The following is a 20,422-nucleotide window of genomic DNA, read 5'->3' as shown; positions in this document are numbered from 1 at the left end:
CTGCTAAAGTAAGTTCTGGTGCTGAGCTAGAAGTTTCTCCAAGTCATCTGAATAATTTCTTGATCATTATTCATCTTTGCCTTCATTCTGGCAGAGAGCATCATCTTCTCTCCCACCTTATAGATCAAGTCTTTTGAACAGCATAATCTGATCAGCTTTTAAGGAGCCAGGAGTAGATACCCCAAAAATTTAGGAAATCACTTGACTTCCTATAACTTCAAAAAGAACTTTTCTTCTCTCTTCAAACTCAAACTCATCAAGACTGTAAAAGAACAAGTACAAAAACCATGCTTTTTGAGATATGCTTTTAATCATTCAGAGGAAAATAAGCAGATTTGAAAAGGACCCAAGAGGGTGTGCACTTGTAAGAATACAAATTTGTGTTCTTATTTTGTGCACAAATAAATAGGGCACTGTTCAAATTAATTACAGAACAAACAGGATGCAGTTGCTGGGAAAAGTAAAGTTCAAAAGTAGTCAAGTAAGTTAAGAATGGTTCACAGTCCTTTCAGTTAATGATGCCAGGGTTTTTGACTTCATTTTGATGTTAAGCTGATGGCTCTCTTCATCCGGTTCAGAGTGCTCGCCTGGTCATTTTTTTTATTGTTCTGCAGCTCATTGGACTGTGGCCTGCTGCATTCAGTGTCCTGACAGCTGCAGCTCTCCACATAGATGTACTTGTGTGCCAGTGACTGCCCACCGGGGCATTTCAGAACCACATGCTTCTCAGTGGTCCTTGTTTCTCTGCAGCAGGAGCAGCTGTGGTCCATAGAATTGGCCTCAGCAGAGTATCTGTTAACATGCAAAATGGCAACGTTACTCTGTGCCAGAAGCCAATGTACAGGAAAGGGTGAAATCAAGTACAGAACTCCTGTGAGAAGAGCCGCAGTTGTGGCTAATGGAAGTGCTAAACTCATCTGACACAACAGTGATTATAAAATGCATAACTCAGTCAGGGCAGTGTTAACAGGAAGGGGAAGCAGCAGCTCTTTCTATTTCCATCTCACAGCAAAGTATTTTTTGCCTTGTATTCATCAGCTTCCTAAGCACCATTCCTAACCTGAAGAATCTGTCAATATCAGGCTATAAACTGTGACAAGATCCATCTTTTTCTTTGGTATTTGGTAGAAGCAACCACAGCAAGACCCTTAGATGATGAGGAATTTTAAAATACTAATAAACTCTCTGGCTTCTCAGCGTTCCATGTGACACTAAAGATCAGTTTTCATCCATGTAAGGTGCACTGTGGCAGACTCAGTGTTAGGCAGTAAGTGACAGTTTCTTGGGAGAGTTAGAGTTGTTTTTTCAGTGTTTTAGTAGCTCATTACCAGCTACTAACCACTTCCTTATAGCCACTTTTTAATGTATTCCCTCATTTCAGAGAAAAAAGTACAGTCAAGTTACTCTACTAACATCACATCTAAAGCATTCATTTTTCTCATTTCTTCACTGTATAAAAATTGTGCATATTTGAATCTTCCCTTAAAAGGTGTATGTGTATTTCATTTTAGGTGTTTACCATTGAGAAGCAGCTTTTCCACTTCCAGTTGTCAAGTCTGGCTGCTCTCTGGGCTCATTCTCATTATAGGAAATAATCCATGTTCTTTTGTGATTTCTAGCCTAGGTGGTCTGACACAAAGCCAGCTCTTAATGGATGAATAGGTCTTATCAGAGCTGTCTGAACCCCAAGACAATTTAATACACTTTTCTGCTTAGCATTATGACAAATCAATCAGTCAGTGACAGATTCCATGATTTTATGTCCATGATTCAGGAAGCAAGATAGTTCCAGGTCTTCTGCCATTGTGTAGTCTACTATTTATTGTTCATTTTGTATAAACAAGCTCAGTGCTACCAGGACTTCAATCTCATTGTCTGGTGAGTTTACTTACAGCGAGAAGGTTCCACATGTTCCTTCACATTCAGTCAAGTCAACTCTGTCCACAGAGCGGCAGCCATTGTAGACGATAAAGTCTTTTCTGTGGCGCACAGAGCATGGTGTGCGGCTGTCCAGAGGGGCGCCTACAGGGAAAGAGCAGAAAATACTTTTAGATTTCAGAGACAGATTCAGAAATCCTTCACACCTCAGCATTCCCTGGGCTTCACTAGTACCCTCAAAGAATTGCCTTAAGTGGTCTTTCTGCTTCAGCTTAAATTCTCCAGAGAAATCAGATAGTGAAGGCTTGGAATGACAAATATAAATATAAAGTTATCTATTTAAATACAAATTTGTCTGGAAAATGGGCTGATTTAAGAAGACAATTCATTCTCTTTGTTGTTGATTCAGATACACTGGCATACTTACAGGTTCTGCAACAACCGTTAGGTAAGAATGAAATAGTTCCCTAAAAGAAAAAAGAAACAGAGAAAAAATACATTATATCATTTTTCTATATTAAATAGGCATTAAGGCAAAAAAACTGAGGAAAGCAATTCTTCAGTGGCTGGAAATAACCAGTGGAAACTGTAACATTGACCTAAATAAGCAAAGATGACAGCCTCTTCCTGAATTGCGATATATCAATTTACCATGGCTTGTGAAAAAAAAAACCAAAACAATTCTTTGAAGGAAGTCTACAGTTAACATCATGCATTTTTTCCTCAGAAGCAATTCCAACAAATGGTTTCTTAGAGTCCTCTGTATTTGAATGGGGACTATGCACGGTGTTACTGGCAGCCTACTGACTGAACAGCTTGTGTTCTCTAACATTTGAGGAAACCTGGTTCTTGCTGAGACAGAACCCCAAAGCAGTCAGTAAAGATTCAATATCTCAGTGCTGACCAGTATTTTGGCTACTGAGAGACAGCTACCAGTTATAAATATTGAATTCTCACCAAGATATCTTATTTTATATACTCTATAGGGTTGTGCATGGATGCATCTGAAGCTTCTGCCCATAGGACTGAGAAATTATGACAAAAGGCCATCATTGCTAAATTTTACTTTTGTTGTTATTTGGATGGCAGAACTAAACTGAAGCTATGGAGTAGAGGGTAAAACTCCCATTTTTACTTACAGGTTTACAGCTCTCCTCATTGAATGCTGGACAGGTAATCTCAGAGGTGGAAGCGATAAGCTGGTTGTGGACATCTACACAGCTGTAAATGGTGCAGTTGTTGCGAGGATCATTTTTAAAGTCTCCAGGCTGCAAGTGAAATGCAAAATGTAATAAGGAAAGCTGAAGGGAGCTCAGACAGAAATCTTCTTGCCCTCTGAAAATGACTTTCTTCTTGTTTCCCAGTCAATTATTTTTAGGTTAACAGCCATTTGGGATGCAGATCATGACATGTATTGCAATATGCCATACATGGAGAGAATTTCAGTTTTACATGATATTTTCATTGAGAAAGACAAATGTCTCTAAAGTACACAGAGTACTTTAACAAAATCATCCATGCCAATGGATTTTGCCTTCAAAAAGCTTGACTGTTCTTTGTTAATTAAAAAAAACCCTAAACCTTCATCCTACTAGGGCAATAGAACTGTTTCATATGCAGGCTTTAATAGTGTTTTTCAACATACAGAAATCAAATAATATGGAAAAGCCCAAGCTTCCAGACACTGAAAGTAAACCCCTTTCAATGGCATTGGATTTCTCATTCCAGGAAGGGCCTTACAGATTATTTATTTCTTATTTCAGGAGACCCACCTTCAGGTCAAAAAATTGTAGCTAGGTTTTGCTTTAGATGACATTTTGATCTTTCAGGTGCAAACTTTTACTAAAGGCTTGTCTCTGGCAAGGAGATGTTCCCGTTCTGGAACTGGGAAATTTACAGATTTGGTGGAGAACTAAGACACAGAGCATACTTACACTCAAGATGAGTTCAGAATTGTCTGCTGTATGTATAATACACTTGGTCTGCACACATTTTCCACAGCATTCACCTTTCACTGGTTTAATTTCATATCCCTAGAAATTAAAATTAATTAAAAACAATAGCATTACAATAGATGAATTTTTGAGAAATAAATGAAAACATATGAATCCATTAATTGATTATGCTCTAAAGTGCACTCTAGATTTGTGTCTTTTTGTGCTCCAACCCAACAGAAGACAAGTAATAGAAGCGGGTTATAAATGGAATAAATTAAAGCCCTAGAATAAATATGCATAATAATGAAAACATCACTCCACAAGGTGGTCTACAGAAATTTCCCAGCTAATTCTGCCAGGCTGAACTGAATGCTGACAGTTACACAGTCAATCTCAAAGAACAGTAGAATTCCATGCTGGAATTGGTCTCTTGGCTTCAGCTCCCTGTCCTTTGCTTAACACTGCTCATTGATCAATACTACTCATTGAACAGGTGTTCACATATATAAGTATTTTGGGGTCTTTTGTTTCTTTAAGTTTGCCACTTACTGGTTGACAGTACGTGTTGCAGGGGACACGTTCACAGGAGATGATATTCAGTTGAGTGCTAACGTTCACATCATTTGTGCAGAGACAATTCTGACACTTGTCAACAAACACTGAGGAGTTGGGCTACACATTTGAAGGAAAACAAAAATCACATATTAATGAGATGCTACATGTTTAACAGACATTTATTAATTTTAAAAAAAATTTGTAAATGAATCAATGGAAAAGGAAAAAAAATCATAAAGACACCTGGATAGCTATTTGGCTAGCCATTTATGAAGACAACATTTTAAATACTGAATTTAATTTGTGTCTTTATGGAAGTCCTGTATTGCAATGACAGACTATGATATTAAAAGAACAGGTTACTAGACTCAAGAGAATTTATTAGAAATTCAGATTTGGTTAGAATAATACTTATCTACTTGTCTTTTAATTTTTGGAAACAGAGTCCTAAAACTGCAATAACGTGCTGACAGTAAATATGGACTGACTTTTCAAAATGTCAGCACACTTAACCCAAATTCCTCTGTGATAAATGCAGCTCTTCAGTTTCTTTCCTACACAGGAAACTTTTCAGAAAATATTTAGGCTTTGTGAAATGGATAAACTCCTGACAGAAATTTGAAAATTTCTAAAATACTTGTTGTACTGGATAAACCTTTTCATAGCACTTCTGATCAAGTATATTGACTGGTCTTTTAAGCATTTTTAGAAGACTGTTGAAACAGGAACTTACCAAGAACTCAGCATTCTCATGTACGCAAACTCCCTTGGGAACTGTTAATAAGCAAGGAGTTACATGTTTAGATGGGAAAAAGGAATAAAAAATATCTTCACCCCACTCTAATCAAACTAATTTCTTCCACAATGAAACACAATTCATATGGTCATTCCCCAATTCTGGTAGCAGACAGGACATGTATAAAGTATAAAAACTAATACTGCATATGCAAGAAGGGAAAAAAATTTGTCCCAAAATGCAAAGTCCGATTCAGAGCCAAGAATGTCCACTTAACAGATACAAGTACTTTCTTGTTTCAGTTACCAAGAACTGTAAATCTGTCTTCTACTGGGGAAGCTTCTAGGGCTTTTTTGCTAGATTAAGATGAGACCATCATACCAGCTAATTCTGTAGCTGTTCTTACATGTATTTATAAGCAGGAAATGGAACTTGAGTTACCTGAGCTATATCTGATTTCCTAGTTTCATAACTATAGCACTAATAGCCAATTTTAATAGTAGTGAATTTGTAGAATCTGACTGTGTTTAACACCTCTTTCAACAGGCTATTGCATACAGTCTTATAAAGTGTAATGCTAAACTATGTAATAAATAAAACTATAAGGCTAATCATTGCAATATTATTTCCAAGGGACTTACCACATTGGTATACAGGACAGCACTGACCACTGGGAATATAAGAATGAACTTCGAATCCCAGTGAGCACTTGGGGGCTTTAGCTGTGCACAAGCTTGTATTGCATTCTGAGGAGGGAAAAAAAAAAAAAAAAAAAAAAAAAAAGAATAAGACTGAAAATACACTAAATCACAGCTACTAGAAATAAGCACCTATCAAAGCACTTAGGATGAACTTTCCTCTGCTAGGAAACAGTCCAGATTCTCTTCAAAGAAACAAATTGCAGATATGGAACATGCTTTTCTTCATAAATCCAGGTGCCGTTTATGTGGTACTATATTAGTTTATGATTTTTTTTTCTATTATGCAATTATCCTGTGTTAATAAATTATCACCATTCTAAGCAAAGAAGTAGGGGACAACTCCTACTCTCTCCAGGATTTTTGGCAACTACTAGAAAATGAAAAGGCACAGAGAATTCCATAATCTCTCTGAATTATGCTTAAATAAAATGTGGCCCTGAACACAAGAACTATAGTTTGAGTTATGATGAGTCCCACAACTGTAAATTCAGTTGTACTGAATCATTGCAATATTAAAACGTATTTTCCCTAGCACTGGGCAAGTTGATTTTAAAAAGCATGAGGAAAGATACTATTTTGTGACTCCCTGCTTAGTACTCTGGTACTAAGGTAGTTCAGTCTCTTTTCCTTTCCATTTCCTAGAGATATAGAAAGACTAGAAACAAAAGTATAAACTCACTGCAAGTGAAAAGAGGGCAGCAGGAGTCTTTAGGATTGACTTCTGTGACCTCATAGAAGCCTTCTCCATCACAAGTGACCTTCTTTTGTTCACATACATGAGGCTCACATACAATGCCATGTTCACCTTCCAGGCAAATACAGTCCTGACAGTCCACTGTAAACTTTTCTCCAAACTGTCAATGAAAAACAATAAAATGAGTGATTACATAGTAACCAATTAAAAGGAACAGAAGTAAAACCAGAATACAAAGTTCAGAGATGATAGAACAGGATTGTACCAATGGAGACTACTCTCCTTTTCCCACCCAAAGTTCTACTTGAAATCCAAAAGCATATAGCATCATACCTCTCTTGGTATCATATCCACTCCAACACAGCCTGGAAAATACCAAAATAAATTTCCGTTACCAGTCATATAACAGGAGGCATCTCTACTATACATTGTATGAGCACTGCATACAGTCAAATCTATGTTGCATACACAGAAGAAAACAAAGAGGAAACAAACATGCACCCAAGTGAAGCGGTAAAACTCACCACAGGTTTTCACGCAGACATCCACACCAGAGTCATACAGCATGGTTCCATTAGGACAGAAACAGCCTTCCACTTGTTTAGTTGATGTGTCGTTCTGTCCTCTGTGAGACAAAATGTTCAGAGGAACACCATTAATGTCATAGGCACATAAGGAGGATTATGCCAAATAACCTTTCTCTGAAAATACAGTGGCAAATGATCTGCACATTTGTGACGGGATTGTTGGTGTCTGTGTTTGATATAGCCAAACAACAGAAACAGAAACAGTTCAGGCACCCACATTTAGGGTCAGCAGAATAGTGCTAATAAATTTGACAGTCAGTTGAAGACATGAGAGAAGGTTGATTTTGCTCATTCATCTGTGCATTAGATACGACTGAATAGTTGTACAAGTTATAACTAACTGTGAAAGAATTTTTTACCTTGATTTGCAGGTCATCTCTTTAATCGGACCACATGCTCTGTATTCTTTACCTGGAGGACATTCATGAGCTGGAATGGAAGAACAAAAAGGAGGAACAGCTCAGTAACAATATCATATAAAAGCCCTGTGACCTTATGCCAAGAGCTTAAACACTGGTTACTCATTTTCCTATGTATCTGTGACAACCTTGAGAAACAAAGAGGAAAAGTTCCAGAGAGACTCATGTCTCTCAATTGGATAATTTTGTGCAATTTAACCAGTAGAGATAAAGTACTGTACTTTACACTAAGGTGATAAAGCTAAGAGCCTACATCTTGATTAAATTTTTTTTGAATAATTTCAGTCTCTTCTGCACAAGTTCTCAAAGGGGAGTGTCATCCTTCCCTTTGAGCTCTTACTGCAGATGAAAATGAATGTACATGTCACGAAATAGAGAGTGATCTGCTGATGCCTGCAAAGCACAGAAGTGTCTGCATACAAAAGAGTATGTACTGATACATGATGTTCTGGCACAGTCAATACATGTATATTTTTGCAGGCCTATTTATCATTTCCATTGTTAAAAATGTTACCTGCAAAATTACTTAAGGAGAGCAGCTGCTGTGATTTATTGGTGTCTTCATTACTCTGAAAGTAGTAGGACATTACTGCTGAAATAGTTCCACATAGTCTTCCTTAATAATTCAAGATGAATGGCCAGATACTTACTGCATACACCATTGGTGTGTTTTCTCCAGTCAATGCACACGCCTTGATCAGCACAAGTGGCAGCATAGATCTGCAGACTTGAGCATTCCAGGTCCATGTTGGGAAGCACACAGCTATCAAAAACACAGGCTGCATAGTACTTTTCAGGCTGGACAAAAGCATGGCATGGCTTGAACACACTAGAAACAGAAATATTTGTCGTTAGTTACTGAATGACCCATACATTTTTTAATGTGCCTAACACTGGACAACAGTGGACATGGGAGATTAAGGAGCTGTGGATGTGGACTATTGATAAGAGATTTGTGCGAGGAGCACTTATCCAGACAGTAACCTTCCAACATATCTTAAAATATTCTTCCCTCACCTACAAACCACTTAGGCACCAACATTTTGAGTGCAGGAGCTGTATATTATTGGGTGCAACTATGTGTTATCTCTTTAAAGCAATTTTGATTTTTTTTTTTTTCCAGGTCTAACATGGTGTTCTAAAAATTAAGATCTCTGTTTTCAGTTGGACTTTGTTTTCTGCTAATTAAGTTTGGAAAAAGGCAAGAACATGGGACAGGAGAGGGCAGAGAGTGTAGAAGAATGTGGGAACATCAACAAAGGTTAATGTGGCAGCCAGAGGGTTGAAAGAAACTGTCAGCAAAAAATAACCAGAAAAAGTGAAAGGAGCAGTAACAAACCATAAAGATACAAGAAATGGAGTAATAGAAACATTTTCTATTGGTAAATTAATCCTAAAATTTCCATTTAAATCAAAGACAAAAGGCTTGTAAAATAAAGAGGAATGTTACCTTCCCAAAAGCAGCTCACAGATGGAAGATTCTTTGCAAGGCTGTGTTGGTGTTGTGCTAGGTGAACCTGTAGGAACGAGGCCTGGAGAACACTGTGGTTTGGAAGGATCAACAACTTGCCAATGATCTGCCATGGTTTCACAGTTTTCTGCAATGTTTCCATCTGGCAGCATGCAGTCATCTGCCGTGTTGTTATTGCAAGTACCTAAGGGTGGCAAGGAGACAAAGAATTCACTCACAGATTTGTTAGGAAATTCCATTCATCTTTGCAACACAGCTGTCACTGTGGTTTTCTGAGAGTGCAAAACTGGAAGAGTAAGCCTTACCACACTGTCCCTGGGTGTTGTTGCCAAACAGGCTGTAGGGCATTCTGATAGAAAAGGACAAGCCATTGTAGGTCACATTCATTTTCAGCTCAGGAATTTCCACAACACGATTTATGCCTGACTCATAGATGCTCACACCAAACTTCTTGTAAGGCAAAGCCACAAGCTGGTTGTTTACTGTCACCTAATAAATAAAGGAAAACAGAAAAGAGGCATAAATTTAGTTTGACTTTTCAAAACAATTGACTGTTCTTTTGCTTTGCAGAGAGAATGTAAAGGTAAATAATATCCTTTTAATTTGTAACAAATGTTCCTATGTGTCCTTTGTTACTGGAAAGTCAAACTTTTCTTCTCTGAGCCACAAAAAGCCCATCAACTTCAGACAAATGAGGCTATAAATTCAAGATTTAAGCCAGCGAAATCTAACACTCAAGAGATTTATTGAACTGACTATGGCATCAAGGACTCCTCATGAAAGTGGAATATAAAATTCTCCAAAATTCATAGAGTATAATGTTTTAGGTTTCTTGGCATAAAGGAAACATACTTCTAGGAAAATTAAATAATGGATATAAGACTAAAAGTGTATTATTTATTTAAATACAGTAGCCATGATATACCTGAGAAACTAACACTACTACCTTCACTCAGCAATTGGAGATGTCTTCGTTTTAGGGAAAAGAAAAAGAAAAAGAAAAAGAAAAAGAAAAAGAAAAAGAAAAAGAAAAAGAAAAAGAAAAAGAAATAGAAAAAGAAAAAGAAAAAGAAAAAAGAAAAAGAAAAAGAAAAAGAAAAAGAAAAAGAAAAAGAAAAAGAAAAAGAAAAAAGGAAAGAAAAGAAAAGAAAAGAAAAGAAAAGAAAAGAAAAGAAAAGAAAAGAAAAGAAAAGAAAAGAAAAGAAAAGAAAAGAAAAGAAAAGAAAAGAAAAGAAAAGAAAAGAAAAGAAAAGAAAAGAAAAGAAAAGAAAAAGAAAAAGCGGTCTAAATGTAGATTTTCAACAATATGTTGCAATGTAACTTGTGATGTTCTCACACAGTAATGTACAAAAATAAACCAAAAAGCCCCAAACACTTCTCACTAATTTTGAAACCCCAAAACTATTTATCAATGGAATAAACATATAAATGCCCTATTCTGAAAAATTAAAAAGGTCACACAAGTCAAAGCTACTAATGATACTTTCTAAAAATGCTTCAGGCCAGCACTTTATTGTTATGTCTACCTTACATTATCCCCTCCCATTCCACATTGTTTTTCTCTATTACATTAATGTTAATTATAAATTATCTTATTTTATATCCTTAATTCTTAGCAATTTGTCCACACTTGTGTATTTAGGAGGTCCATGCTTGTGTATTTAGGAGAGATATGCAAAGATTTGAGATAAAAAAGACAAGGAGTTGTAGAATTTTTTCCTCTCCTACATTTGGAGTAAAAAAAATGCTTTGAAGTAGTCCTTTGAAGTCCTTTGAAGCAGTCCAGTTTTATAATCCAAACTGTTACTGAATCTAAAACACAGAAGTATTTTTTTGCAAACATTGTGAATATAATGATCCTGTTGATGCGGTATTAATGTCTGAATCAAGAAATCAATGGGAACATTCTTTAGTACCTCTACTTGTAGAGTATTTGGTTGTGCTGTTCTTAGCCTCACTTCCTGAGTCTCGTGTCTCACGATGAGCGTTCGAGGACAGGACACTACATCTCGTGTATCACAATGGTAGTTATCAATGTAGACACCAAAGTTGTCAACTTTCTTATTGATCTCTTCCACAAGGACATATGTACAATTCCCTTGATAGCTATAGTACAATCCATCAAAAGTCATGTAATGTGGATCTCCCCAGCCAGTGCAGTAGCCTAAGAAAACATACAGGTAAGTGAGGTTCTTATGGCAACATATAAAATCATATCAGACTACAAGCAAAATCTGTAGATGTGGGAAACATCTCAGTGAACTTTGGGCATTTTAATTTTAATAAAGTGTATATGTCAATGCATGAGCTCATTAGCTAGAAGTCATCAATAAAAAACGGGCACTTACAATGCACAGTTCATCTGACATTAATGACAGACAGCTGAGAATAGGATTAACTGTACCATAGTTATATCTTTACCAATAGTCTGAACAAGTAACATATGTATAGGCTTCTAGACTATAGATGTCAGCATCTGGACATTTAAATCCAACTTTGGCAGACCAACTTACTCTACTAGCACAACAGTTATGTAGAGATAATGGCAACTTAAACAAATCCCTCAATTAGCTGAAAAGAATCAACAGAGCACTCTAACGAACACTAGAAGACCGAGTCATAGCCTTGCAGAATACTTGTCCCCTGATAAATATTGTTGGTCTTGACAATAATACTGTTTCCTTAGGAGATTAAATATTCAACAAAATAATATACTTACAGTCACACTCCCAGTGCCAACAGCATCCATCCTCATCAATGACTGGCACAGGAGACAGTCCATTGGCACATGTTGGTTTGGGAGGTGGATTGCAGATTACTGGAATCACCTGGACAATGTTGTCTTCTATACATATTGCTTTAGTGCAATTACAGAGCCACCATGAGTCACCTTGCTGTGTTTGAAAAGAGAGGAGAAGGGGGGAGATGGAGACAAACCTTAGGAAGCAGTGAGACTGACAATAGTTATGCCTGAATATCTTCTGCAGGTATCTAAAAAGCCATGTTTTCCCCTACCAGAAATCTGAAAATAAGATGGAAGTGCATCAGTCAGCACTATCTAGGTCTGCAAGATGAGCTAGAACAACTGAGAGCTGCTAAGTGAAAAGCATTACTTATAAAATTCAAGCCAGTAAACCGAAATGGGAATCTCCTTTTCTATTTCAGCTATCTAAAAGTGAGATGTTTCATCTAATCTCACCACTTTAACACCCTCTCTAAAGAACAGTGAAAGACACTGATCAATATGAATGGCCAATATATGATCAATTCCCTTCCATGGATCCTAGAACAGATTAATAGCTAAAGCTTCAGTGAACACCAACTGTTGGGGTAAAAATGTCAAAAATGTCCAATGAATATGTGCATGCATTGTAATTGCGTGAGATTTTTTCTATCTTCTACCAGTTTTTCAGCCATGTATAATTTTTATTCCTGGAGATCTACTGAGCACATTAGTAGGCATCTAAACTAAGAGGAGGCTTTAGAAATGCACAAGACACTAACTTATCTGTGTCAGAGGTGGAGGGTTGTAAAAACAGAAAAAAAGAACTCTGAGTCAAATTTCACAAGCATTTGAATGCAGTGATCTGTTTCACAGTCCTCTCCTGAAACCAGTCTGCGAACAAGTATGACTCATTCCAAACTCAGACAAATTCAGCCCTGTGGATTTTTGTTGGGCTGCAATGTAAACACACAAACTTTTACCCACTTTAGGCTTACTCAAAAGCAGAAATAGACAAGAAAGCTTAGCACTACTTAGCTCTTGGTTTCCTCTTCATCAGAGCTATCCTACAACAAAGACAAACACGGAACTGCAATCTAGTTCCTTGCAGAAAGCTTTTTAAAAATTAACCTTGAAGAGCTAATAGCAATATATAAGCTATCAATCCAAATATCATTGGAAGTCCTGCTGATGCCCAATAAAACAAAATAAATAGAACAGACTGATACTTCCTCTCCTATCCAGATTAATGCCTACTCTCTGTGTTACTAATATTGAAGCTACGTGTCTAGTCTCCATCCTAAGCACAATGAAAGCACAAAATCTACTCACCTCATAAGATTCATTAGGGAAAATAGTACAAGTTTTTTTAGGAGTGGTTGGTATTAGACCTGTAGTTGAACTTGTGCCATTAACTGGAGGCATTGTGCTGTGTGTAGAACTTCCTGTAGTGGTGACTGCAGTTGATGTTGCAGTAGACCCAGATGTAGTAGTTGACGCAGGGGGAAGGGTTTTCAGGGTGGTGGAGGTGGTGGTTGTGTTGATCGTGATAAAACTACTAGAGGTGGTTCCTGAAGTGGTGGTAAAGCTTTCTGTTGGAGTAGTACCAGATGTGGTGGTTGATACAGGGCTGGTTGATGCAGGTGATATTGTTGCAGTAGTAACAGTTGCAGAGGTTGTCATTGGAGTACTTATTTCTGTTCCTACTGTGGTGGGGGTGGGAGTGGACACTGAGGGTGTGGGGCCTGAAGTGGTGGTCTTAGTGGTTGATGCGGTTCCAGTGAATGGAGTTGTTGACACTGATGGTGATGTTCCTGTAGGGCTGCTTGGTCCTGGGGTTGTGGTGGTGCCAGGGCTGGAAATGGTGGTAGGTGATCCTATTGGAGGGCTTGGGGTCCTGCTGGTAGTGGTCTCATGGACAGGTGTTTCTGCTACTGGTGTGGTGCTGGTGGATCTTGAGGGTGTGGGGCCTGAAGTGGTGGTCTTAGTGGTTGATGCGGTTCCAGTGAATGGAGTTGTTGACACTGATGGTGATGTTCCTGTAGGGCTGCTTGGTCCTGAGGTTGTGGTGGTGCCAGGGCTGGAAATGGTGGTAGGTGATCCTATTGGAGGGCTTGGGGTCCTGCTGGTAGTGGTCTCATGGACAGGTGTTTCTGCTACTGGTGTGGTGCTGGTGGATCTTGAGGGTGTGGGGCCTGAAGTGGTGGTCTTGGTGGTTGATGCGGTTCCAGTGAATGGAGTTGTTGACACTGATGGTGATGTTCCTGTAGGGCTGCTTGGTCCTGAGGTTGTGGTGGTGCCAGGGCTGGAAATGGTGGTAGGTGATCCTATTGGAGGGCTTGGGGTCCTGCTGGTAGTGGTCTCATGGACAGGTGTTTCTGCTACTGGTGTGGTGCTGGTGGATCTTGAGGGTGTGGGGCCTGAAGTGGTGGTCTTGGTGGTTGATGCGGTTCCAGTGAATGGAGTTGTTGATACTGATGGTGGTGTTCCTGTAGGGCTGCTTGGTCCTGAGGTTGTGGTGGTACCAGGGCTGGAAATGGTGGTAGGTGATCCTATTGGAGGGCTTGGGGTCCTGCTGGTAGTGGTCTCATGGACAGGTGTTTCTGCTACTGGTGTGGTGCTGGTGGATCTTGAGGGTGTGGGGCCTGAAGTGGTGGTCTTGGTGGTTGATGCGGTTCCAGTGAATGGAGTTGTTGATACTGATGGTGGTGTTCCTGTAGGGCTGCTTGGTCCTGAGGTTGTGGTGGTACCAGGGCTGGAAATGGTGGTAGGTGATCCTATTGGAGGGCTTGGGGTCCTGCTGGTAGTGGTCTCATGGACAGGTGTTTCTGCTACTGGTGTGGTGCTGGTGGATCTTGAGGGTGTGGGGCCTGAAGTGGTGGTCTTGGTGGTTGTTCCTGTTTCAGTGACTTCAGAGGTGGTAGCTGTCACTGGGGTTGTTGACACTGGTGCTGTTGACTGTTGACTAGTGGTGGTTTCAGTGGACACCGTACTTATTTCTGTCGTTCTTGTTGTTGGCAGTGGGGTAACTGAAGGAGTAACTGGAGTGCTTGTCTCTGTCGTAATCTCTGGTTCAGATGTTTCTTTAAGACAGGGAGAAAACTATTTTAAGTAGGGAAATTGCATTTCCTTCCTAATGTCATCTCATTTTCTACTAAGCATATGTAGTTAACAAGCCTAAGCATAGGGTCTTTAGATAGAAATAAAGCAGAAATTGTTTTATTAACGGTTTTTGCATCACTGAGGGATTATTAACAAAATGTCCTACATCTTGCATAGGAGACATTGATATAAACACTTTATCAACAATCAGTGTCAGAAGGAACCTCTTCTGCAGTGGTAAAACTTTATATTGCAGAGAAGAGTTCAGCAGTCCTAGATCCGAGGGAATCCACTGAGTAGATCAATGAACTCTGGTTAATACTGTATTGCTGTCATACTATATCCTATGGAAAGACCATTATTCCCTGTGTTGCTTCATGTGGCACATTCATACCGCCATTGATTATGCTCAGAGTCATCTGATTCTACAGAAACTGAGCAGTTGCTGGAGCAGTCTGTGTTCCATTTCTAATGTCCAGGCCTTTAAGACTACTCACACACAAGCTATTTTGGTATGCTACAGACCCCAAATATACTTTTTATTTTTCACATGGCCAGTTTTCATTACGGTTGCTAATGGAGATTCCTTTTGGTTTTGATTAGGATACTAAAAAGTGTTCATGATTCAGAACCATCTATTTGTGCTTTTGTAGCATGATATAAGTGACACATGGTAGAGAGAAGCACTGTGTGCATAATAAGAATATTGATGCTAGAGGAATTAAGATGCACTGGTTCTGCCAGTTTTGCCCAGGCAGCCCACAAGGACAGTGCTTCAATGAAAACTAATTCCCATTTGGGTGAGGACAGGCAAACACCTTAATGAACTTCATCCCCTTTAACAGAGGCAGATGAACTGGGACAGTAGGACGTGTGATATTGCTGCTCAAAAGTTAGCTGGGAAGTTTTTAAAATATAATCAACATTAGTGCAGAGTATAGAAACTGAAACACATGTTAAGCTGCCAGTAAACTCTGCTTTCAAAAACCATCTAAGGACATGAAATCATGGGAATTACTTATTGCTTCTGTGGGTGGACCTGTGGGCGTTACGATGGTAATATTTCCAGAAGCTGAGGGGGTAGTTGGGTATCCAACAGGAACAGTGGGTTTTGTGCTTGGAGAGGTGGTGGTGGTGGTGGTGGTGGTGGTAGTCTCTGGTGGCGAGGAAGTCGTTGTCGATTTTGGTGTGCTCAGTGTGGATGAAGGTGGGGCTGTTGGAAACAACAGGGACAGAGAAAACATACAAAGGCACAAAGCCATGAGTGGGATTCAACATGAACACAGCAGAAGCTGCTCATGAGGCAGTTGCCAGAGAGCTACAGAGGTCAGCCTACCCTAGAAACAGCCTTTCCTTTCTGGCCCCAAAAAGCACAATATTTGAAATCCATGCATAGACAGCATCACAGCCCATCCCTTTGAGCAAAGAGAAGGTGCTGGAAGGTGCTTCCCACCTAATCAGAGAGACCTACCAATAGGTAAGAGATTAAGAGTAATGCTTTTGATCTTGCTGGGGACTTTCTATCTCTGTGTCATTATCTAGAACACCTTGCTAAATCCTGGGGTAAGAGCTGAGATGGGAAACTGTTATCAAAGAAGGAAGCATGCGCGGGAGTAGGGTCCTGCCTGACTGGCATGTGGTTTTCCCAATGTCATCCTGAGAAATGCCTTCCCAGAGTACTAGTGGATCTCGTCAGCCAAAAACCACAGTTCAAAGAAAGTCACAGTCTGCAGAGTGAAACTGTTTCCAAAAGCATATCCATCCTTCCTACATCTAAAAGAGCTGACAAGCATTAGCGCTGACCGGGGAAAGGAACAGGAAAGAGGGAAGAAGATCTACACAGTTATGTCCAATCAGTGCCTAAAATACCAGTACCAAAAAACCAAAGCCATGCCACAATTGCACGTATGTCCAGTGAATATATTTTGGCCAGCTGAGGGAAGAGGTCCAGCAGCAAAAAAGGCAAGATTTCCCATCAGTTCAAGATCTGTGAAAGCTAAGCATCAGCATGAACCTATATATAAACCTCTGAGCCTTTTTGAGTGATTGAAGGCAAGACCTTTTCCGCAGAACCCCAAAACCTTATTTTTTCTTAAAAAGCCAGATAAAAGGCAAGTTTTAAGCAAAAGCCATCCCAAGGATGCTCTGCAGTTACATCCATTCCTGATCCATCTGAGTGGCACAATTTGAGGTGCTCATGTACCTTTAGGGTAAGCACATGAAGGCAACAGAGCAGGCCAGAGAAGTACCTGGAGTTGGTAGGGTGGTGGTGTATGTTGGTGTTGGTGAGGATGTGCTGGAAGTAGTTGAGGTGGGTGCTGTTGATCCAGGAACAGTGGTTGTTGTTGTCGGGGTGCTGGTGGGAGTCTCTGATGGCAAAGAAGTCGTTGTTGATTTTGGTGTGCTCAGTGTGGATGAAGGTGGGGCTGTTAGAAACAGCAGGGGCAGAGAAAACAGACAAAGGCACAAAGGCATCAGTGGGACTCAGTGTGAATTGAACAGTAGGTGTTCGTGAAGCAGCTGGCACAGAGCTACAGAGGCCAACTTAGCACAGCAAAGGTCCCTAGCACCAGCCCCTTCCAGGCCCAGGAAAGCAGAATATTTGAAATCAACCACAGGAAGTGTCAAGGTCTTCTTCTCCTAGTAAAGAGACTGGGCATAATGCTGGAAGGTGATTCTCACCAAATCAGAGACATCTACCAATAGGTAAGAGATGAGGAGCAGTAATGCTTTGGATTTGGGCAGGGCTTTCTACCTCCACCTCATTACCTGAACGCTTTGCTAAATCCTGGAGTAGGAGCTGAGATGGGAAGCTGTGATCAGGGAAGGAAGAATGCATTGGGAATGTGTTCTTGCCTGATTGGCATGTCGTTTTCCCAGTGTCACCCGGACAAGTGGTTTCTCAGAGTACTAGTGGATCTGATCAGCCAAAGACCACAGTTCAAAGAAAAGTCACAGTCTGCAGGTGAAACTGTTGCAAAAGGATGGCAGGGGAATCCTTTTTCCCACATCTATAACCACTGAAAGGTTTTAGCACTAACAGGGCAAAGGCATAAGAGAGAGGGGAGAATGTCTACGCACCCATGTACAAACAATGCCTAAAATGCCAGTGCCAAAAAACTAAAACTATGCAGTGACTACATTCTGAACAACTGAAGGACGAGGTCCAGCAGCAAAAAAGGCAAGATTTCCCATCAGTTCAAGATCTGTGAAAGCTAGACAGTAGCATGAAATATCTCCTCATAGGCTATTCTGTTAGGGAAGACAAGACCTTTTTCCCAGAATCCCAAAACCTTGTTCCTTTTAAATAGCCAAATGAAAAGTAAGTTTTAGCAAAGACTTCCAGTGTTGCCCTGCAGTTACACCCATCCTGTATCCACCTGCGTGGCACAATCTGAGGTGCTCATGTACCTTTAGGTTAAACACATGAAGGGAACAAACAGAGCAGGCCAGAGAATTACCTGGAGTTGGTAGGGTGGTGGTGTATGTTGGTGTTGGTGAGGATGTGCTGGAAGTAGTTGAGGTGGGTGTTGGTGATCCAGGAACAGTGGTTGTTGTCGTTGGGGTGCTGGTGGGAGTCTCTGCTGGCGAGGTAGTGGCTGTCAATTCTGGTGTGCTTGGTGTGGATGAAGGTGGGGCTGTTGGAAAAAACAGGGGCAGAAAAAACAGACAAAGGCACAAAGGCATGAGTGGGATTCAACATGAACACAGCAGAAGCTGCACATGAAGCAGCTGGCAGAGACCTAGAGACATCAGCCCACTCTTAGCACAACAAAGGCCCCTAGCACCAGCCCTTCCTTTCTGGCCCCATAAAGGAGACTCTGAAGTCCATGCACAGAGATGGTCATGGACCTCTTTGCCTAATGAAGAGATTTGGAATGGTGCTGGAAGGTGCTTCTCTCCAAATCAGAGAGACCTACCAATAGGTAAGAGATGAGGAGGAGTAATTCTTTGGATCTCACTGGGGCTTTTTTTCTCTGTGTCATTACCCAGAACACCTCACTAAATCCTGGAGCAAGAGCTGAGAGTAGAATATGCAGTCCAGGAATGAAGCATGCACCAGAGTAGGTACCTGCCTCATAGTTGTATGATTTTTCCCAATGTCACCTTTATAAAGGACACCCCAGCATACTTGTGGATCTGGTCACCCAAAGGCCACAATTCACAGCACGATGTAGTATGCAGAGTGAAACTTCTCCTAAAAGCATATTAGGGGAATCCTTCCTGCCGATATTTATAACTTCTGAAAACCATTTGCATAGACTGGGCAAAGGAATAGGAGAGAAAGTCTACAAAGCTTTCCACAAAGACTGTCCAGAATGCCAGCATCACCACCTTAAACCCCCCTCCAGTTGCACACCATGGGTCCAGTGACTACATTCTGCCCAGCTGAAGAACAAGGTCCAACAGTAGCAAAGCAAGATCTTCCATCAGTTCAGCATCTGTCTAAGCTGTGTACCTGGATGAAAAGCCCCCTCAGAGACTGTTGAATGAGGGAAGCCAAGGCCTTCTCCTCATGACCCCTGAATCCTTCTTCCTTCTGAAATCAGCCAACCCAAAATGCCAGCTTTGGGCACAGAACATTTCCTGGAATGCCCAATAGTTACTTCCCCTGCCCCCCCCCCAATTCCCATAGAGAGCATCAAATGGTGGTGCTCATAGACCATCATTACAGCCACAGGAAGGCAACATAGGAGTGCACAAAGCATAAAAATACCCGGAGCTGGTAGGGTGGTGGTGTATGTTGGCGTTGGTGAGGATGTGCTTGAAGTAGTTGAGGTGGGTGTTGGTGATCCAGTAACAGTGGTTGTTGTTGGGGTGCTGGTGGTGGTGGTGCGAGTCTCTGGTGGCGAGGGAGTTGTTGTCGATTTTGGTGTGCTTGGTGTCTTTGTAGGTGGGGCTGTTAGAAGCAGCAGGGGCAGAGAAAACAGACAAAGGCACAAATGCATGAGTGGCGCCTAATGTGAACTGAACAGAAGCTGTGCATGAGGCCATAGACCTAGAGAGATCAGCCCACCCTTAGCACTGCAAAAGTCCCTAGCACCAGCCTTTCTTTTCTCAGCCAGAAAGAAAACTCCTCAACATCTATGTACAGAGATGGCCATGGTCCTCCTTTCCTCGTGAAGAGAGTGAGGATCGTGCTGGAAGGTGCTTCTCACAAAATTAGAGACGCCTACCAGTAGGGAAGAGACGAGGAGGAGTAATGCTTAGGATCTAGTTGGAGCTTTCTATCTCTGCCTCATTACCTAAACACCTCGTTGACTCATGGAGTAAAAGCTGATGGGAACAGATCATGGACCAGAACATGTTTCTGCCTGATAGTCTTGTGATTTTCCCAATGTCACCCTGATAAAGGACATCACAGAGTACTAGTAGATCTTGTCAGCCAAAGTTCACTGGAAGAAGTAGTGTGTACTCAAAAGCATGGCAGAAGAATCCTTCCCTCCTATACCTATAACCACTGACAAGCATTAGCGCAGACATGGCCAAGAAGGAGGAGAGAGGGAAAAAAGTCTATACAGTTGAGCCTAAAGCAGTGCCTAAAATGCCAGTGCCAAAAACCAGTCACTGTCCAACTGCATATCATAGGTTCTGTGACTATATTTTGCCCAGCTTAAGG

General features: G+C 40.6%; 1 protein-coding gene across 1 annotated transcript in view; it reads right to left on the bottom strand.

The window, feature by feature from the left end:
* Window positions 1–319: 319 nt before the first annotated feature.
* Window positions 320–20,422, bottom strand: part of MUC2 (mucin 2, oligomeric mucus/gel-forming) — a 60,627-nt gene continuing 40,524 nt past the window's right edge. The window contains exons 43-64 of the mRNA XM_040065955.2: window positions 19,520–19,702; window positions 18,264–18,440; window positions 17,052–17,228; window positions 15,821–16,015; window positions 13,033–14,783; window positions 11,698–11,872; window positions 10,895–11,142; window positions 9,284–9,467; window positions 8,958–9,162; window positions 8,158–8,336; window positions 7,448–7,517; window positions 7,026–7,126; window positions 6,835–6,866; window positions 6,487–6,661; window positions 5,748–5,852; window positions 5,104–5,144; window positions 4,365–4,487; window positions 3,813–3,911; window positions 3,018–3,146; window positions 2,306–2,345; window positions 1,893–2,022; window positions 320–792 (exon numbers count right to left, since the gene is read on the bottom strand). Coding sequence (XP_039921889.1) covers window positions 537–792; window positions 1,893–2,022; window positions 2,306–2,345; window positions 3,018–3,146; window positions 3,813–3,911; window positions 4,365–4,487; window positions 5,104–5,144; window positions 5,748–5,852; window positions 6,487–6,661; window positions 6,835–6,866; window positions 7,026–7,126; window positions 7,448–7,517; window positions 8,158–8,336; window positions 8,958–9,162; window positions 9,284–9,467; window positions 10,895–11,142; window positions 11,698–11,872; window positions 13,033–14,783; window positions 15,821–16,015; window positions 17,052–17,228; window positions 18,264–18,440; window positions 19,520–19,702 — 4,775 coding nt within the window. The 3' untranslated portion in view covers window positions 320–536. The remainder of the gene's footprint in view (window positions 793–1,892; window positions 2,023–2,305; window positions 2,346–3,017; window positions 3,147–3,812; window positions 3,912–4,364; window positions 4,488–5,103; window positions 5,145–5,747; window positions 5,853–6,486; window positions 6,662–6,834; window positions 6,867–7,025; window positions 7,127–7,447; window positions 7,518–8,157; window positions 8,337–8,957; window positions 9,163–9,283; window positions 9,468–10,894; window positions 11,143–11,697; window positions 11,873–13,032; window positions 14,784–15,820; window positions 16,016–17,051; window positions 17,229–18,263; window positions 18,441–19,519; window positions 19,703–20,422) is intronic.

Source organism: Hirundo rustica, chromosome 6 (assembly GCF_015227805.2).
Source record: "Hirundo rustica isolate bHirRus1 chromosome 6, bHirRus1.pri.v3, whole genome shotgun sequence".
Lineage (NCBI taxonomy): Eukaryota > Metazoa > Chordata > Aves > Passeriformes > Hirundinidae > Hirundo > Hirundo rustica.
Note: the sequence above shows the minus strand (reverse complement) of the source record. Positions and strands in the feature narration are given on the sequence as shown.